The 4,608-nt window shown below is 36.1% G+C and overlaps 2 protein-coding genes across 2 annotated transcripts; both read left to right on the forward strand.

Annotated features, from left to right (window-relative positions):
* The first annotated feature begins 345 nt into the window (after positions 1-345).
* Positions 346-1,370, forward strand: LOC111986731 (uncharacterized). Its single transcript, XM_024018416.1, has 2 exons — positions 346-762; positions 972-1,370. Exons 1-2 carry the CDS (start codon positions 346-348, stop codon positions 1,368-1,370), a joined length of 816 nt encoding a protein of 271 aa, XP_023874184.1.
* Positions 1,371-3,481: 2,111 nt separating this feature from the next.
* Positions 3,482-4,608, forward strand: LOC111986730 (uncharacterized). The gene is made up of 3 exons (XM_024018414.1): positions 3,482-3,654; positions 3,747-3,877; positions 4,058-4,608. Exons 1-3 carry the CDS (start codon positions 3,482-3,484, stop codon positions 4,606-4,608), a joined length of 855 nt encoding a protein of 284 aa, XP_023874182.1.

Here is a 4,608-nt window from a genome sequence, read left to right on the forward strand (position 1 = left end):
TTGTTGATGATATGAGGATTCTCCATAGAAGTTGCTAAACTTGTATTTTTCTGCATAGTCTCTTAATTTTTAGTTTCAACACCTTAGGATCTAGTCTTGAGCCCTTTTGTGATCAATCTAATTCAGTTTCTTCAGGTGTTTTTGAATCATTGGATTGTCGTGCCTTACATATATTGTTTTGATTAGGAGTTGTCAACACATATTGTAGAATGTTGCTATATCTGAGAAGTTGCCACCAAAATATTATGATTAGCTTATACTGATTGTAAAGATACAAATAAGAATTGACTTCATACGCTAATTGACTTCATACACTAATTGTTTTAAGTTCCCTATTTAAAAGGGATGGCTAGGCAAGAAGACTATGAACAATATGGTAATTTCTTACAAGCGGATTCTGATTTTGTGGAGCCATTTTTAAGTGGGTCTCAAAATCCTTCAGTGCCCATCCATTCTTTACCAGAAGTTGAAATTGTCACCTCTAAACGTGGTGGCAACTTCAGTGTAGATGAGGACCTCCTCCTCATCTCTGCATGGCTTAACATTGGCATGGATGCTGTGCATGGTACTGAACAAAAGGGTGACAAATTTTGGACGAAAATTTGGGAATCATTTTCCAAGAACAATACTTACGGAACCACACGTTCTAGTACCTCCCTATCAAGTCAATGGGGAAATATTAATAGGGAGACAAGTAGGTTTGCTTGGTTCATGGCTAAAGTTGAAGCCCGAAATAGCAGTGGTGGAACTGACGAGGACAAGGTATAAATTATATTGCAATGGTGTCACAATATTAATTTCCTTTATAGTTTCAAGACTCTAATTATTATTTTTTTAAAAAAAAAAAAAACTTTAGTTGAAAGAGGCAAAGGAACTATATAAATCTACACCAAATCCTCAACATGGCACCAAATCCTTAACATGGCAAAAAACAAGCTTTTGTTTATGAACATTGTTGGGTTGCGTTGAAGAACCAACCAAAGTGGAGTATGCCTAAGGAAAAATCAAAAAGGCTCCCTCAAACTCCAAGTTCAATTGATCAAGTTGATAGTAATGATGATGACACAGTGGTACTAGAAAGACCAATTGGTAGAAAAGATGAAAAGGCTAAGCGAAAGAGGGCAGATGGTGATAATGGTTTCGATAATTATTTGGCGAAAAAATTGCAGTATATTCAGGCATCACATGAACAAGACCAAGAGGCTCTTCGCATCAAAGCGGAAAAGCTTCGTCTTAAAACTATTAAGGAGGAGGGAAGAATAATGACCACGGATACAAGTGGCATGAATGACAAAGAAAGACGTTATTTTGAAAATCTCAAGGATCAAATCCTTGCAAGACAAGTTGGAGTTGACCCAAGGAACATGTAGATGTCTTGTGTAACCTTATTTTGGTAGTAAATTATTTTGGGGTTGGGTTTGGCATATGTAGATGCCATTTTGTAACTAGCCTTATTTTGGTAGTGGCTTATTTTAAGCATAGGTTTGGAACATATAGGTGATGTATTGTTCCAACTTGATCAATTGGCAGTAGGTTGTGCCACTTATGTAATCACATCATTTTTGTTTATATGAAAAACTTATGTATTTTCTAAGGGTGTTTCTTTGGCTGTTTATGATAGTTAAGTTTGCTAGCTGTTTGTGTGGCTGTTTGGTGAGATTAGAAACACTATGTCATGTACCACTTAATTTTTTTTGGGTGTGGCTGTTTGAAAGGAAAGGGGAATTCATCTGTTTTTTGGCTTTCACACTTTCACACCAGCTGACACAGAAGGTAAATAATGTTGGATGTGCTAGCTATATGGTGTGGGTTAAGTTAACTTTGACCATTAATAAATGTTCCTTCTGGTAAATGAGTAAAGACTAGTAGAGAACATAAACTCATGGGTGTGCTAACAAATTTCTTTCTAACACTTTCTAATTTCTACTTGAGTTATAAATTAAGAAGTCCACTTATGTATTAACTTTGACCATTAATAAGGCAAGACATTCTGTTTTTGGGCCACCGGACTTATCCAGGAGTGCTCTCTTTGGTTACAATCTTTTGCTCAATGACATGTTAGGCTAGTTTCACAGTCTTGTATTAGTTTAGTAGCCCATTTACCAACCTTTTCTATTACTGTAGGTGTGGACATGTGGATATAGAGGAAAACTCCACCCTGCCTGCATAGCTTGAGTCTTAATTCAATAAGAATCTGGTGTAAAATAAGGGGTTAAGCATGCTAGATTAGCATTTCAAAAAATAATGAATAGGATGTGCCAGGCACAATTAATATTGTCCCACTCAATTTATTTTTATCTCACCAAAATAAGCTTATATCAATCACACACTTTTTTTTTTTGGTTTAAAAAAACAATCACAATTCACACAAATTGGTTTTCAAAAGTGGTACATGACATAGGTGAATTGTTATTTTTTATACTGTAGTACTAATGCTAGATACTAAAAGAGGCACATAATGCTAGATACTAAAAGTGAGCATTAATTATTACATATTCATAAGTCCTTATGCAATGGAGGAAGAAGTGTTTGTTAGAGATTTGTGGACTCATTAGATGGCACATGGATGTTGCCTTTAGACTTGGTGACAACTAAAGAACTGGGAGGTGGGGCTATTTTGGCAGATTCATTGGATTATTTTCATTAGAATGCTCTTGTAGAGCAAGGGAGCTTGTTAATATTATTAGAGATTTAATATTGGACATTTCCATTGAATTTAGTTGGTCCTTTGTGGTTTCCTTCAATTTAATTGTCCAGCTGCAACAATCTCTTAGCAGTGTCATGTGCCTTTTCTTCTTTCAGTTACCATTAGTTGCATTAATAGCATTAATTAGTTGTGGCCTATTGAACATACTCATATAGAAATTACTTCTTATTCCTCTTTTCGGTATACAAGAAGGGAAGGAATAGGTGATATGTCGTTTCTTATTAAATTATTACGATTGTACTATTGCATATGAGCGCACAGGTCCATGTATAATATGACTTTGAACAGTTTTAGTTGTTTCCTTGGAATGAGTCCATGCATTCCTGCTTGTTTTGTGCCACTGTCCCAGAGGAGGCATTATATGCACCCGTGTTTTCTCAATGTCAACTTACTACCTATAAAACAGGGCACTAGACTATTAATTGACTTCGCTTGCCATGGTTTTGTGATTGTATTCTTCATGTTTATTCTTCAAATAAAGTATAAAACAGTAATAAGGCAAGAACACCAACCTATATAAAACCTTAAGCTCATAATAAGAATCTGTCAAAATCTGTTATGGGGCTGTTTTAAGTATGTTTTAAGCTATTTAAGTGTGTGTAATTTTTCTTGAAGTTTGTCTATGTGGCTGTTTTATGTCTGTTTTAGTGGCAGAATTTGTCAAAATCTGTTATGGGGCTGTTTTAAGTAAGTTTTAAGCTATTTAAGTGAGATAATTTCCTGTTCAATAATAGTTGATAATTTCCTAACACTGTTGTCTTCAAGGTTGTCTCTATGGGTCGCTCTCTTTTTAAAAAGTTGCTTTTTGACGACTCGGACGAGGATGAGATAATGAGGCGAGTTCTTAAGGGTTCAAGAGTACAACGTAAACGTCGTCAGTATATCAAATGTGATCGTTTGGCAGGCCATAAAAGACTTTATCTCGACTACTTTGCCGACACACCAATGTATCCTCCTAATTTATTTCGGAGGAGATTTCGGATGAGTCAGAATCTTTTTCTCCGTATTCAGCATATGAATCTTACTTTATCCAAAAAAGAGATAGTGCACAAAAATGGGGTTTATCTTCTCTTCAAAAGATAACAGCTACACTTAGGATGCTTGCGTATGGAGTTACAGCTGATTTTATGGATGAGTATTTGCGGATTGGAGAATCCACTGCAATGAAAAGTCTGAAAAAATTTGTTAAAGCGGTGGTTGATATTTTCTCCAAGGAATACTTGAGGTCCCTAAACAACGAAGACATTGCTAGACTTTTAGCCAATGGGGAAAGACGTGGATTTCCAGGGATGCTAGGGAGCATTGATTGCATGCATTGGAAATGAAAAAATTGTCCGGTTGCATGGAAAGGTCAGTACTCTGGTCACATTCGTGAGCCAACCATTGTTTTGGAAGTAGTAGCATCATTTGATCTTTGGATATGGCATGCATTTTTTGGGTTACCTGGGTCAAATAATGACATTAATGTATTAGAACGGTCTCCTATATTTTCTGAGCTCGAACAAGGACATGCTTCTGCAGTTAATTACTCAATCAATGGTCATGAGTATACAATGGGATACTACCTTGCCGATGGCATATATCCGAAGTGGTCAACATTCATTAAAACAATTCCATCTCCACAAGGACACAAAAACAAATTATTTGCAAAAGCCCAAGAGGCGAATAGGAAGGATGTAGAGCGTGCATTTGGAGTACTACAAGCAAGATTTGCAATTGTGCATGGACCTGCAAGATTTTTCCATAGTGAAACGCTTCAAGACATCATGAATGCGTGTGTAATTCTTCATAATATGATCGTTGAGGAGGAGCGAGATGTAAATGAAGTGGTGGAATTAGATTATGAGCAAATTGATGACAATCCTACTATACAATTGTCACGAGAGAACACAAACGAATAG

This window comes from Quercus suber, unplaced genomic scaffold, assembly GCF_002906115.3.
Source record: "Quercus suber isolate HL8 unplaced genomic scaffold, Cork oak 2.0 scaffold_229, whole genome shotgun sequence".
In the NCBI taxonomy this organism is placed as follows: Eukaryota; Viridiplantae; Streptophyta; class Magnoliopsida; order Fagales; family Fagaceae; genus Quercus; species Quercus suber.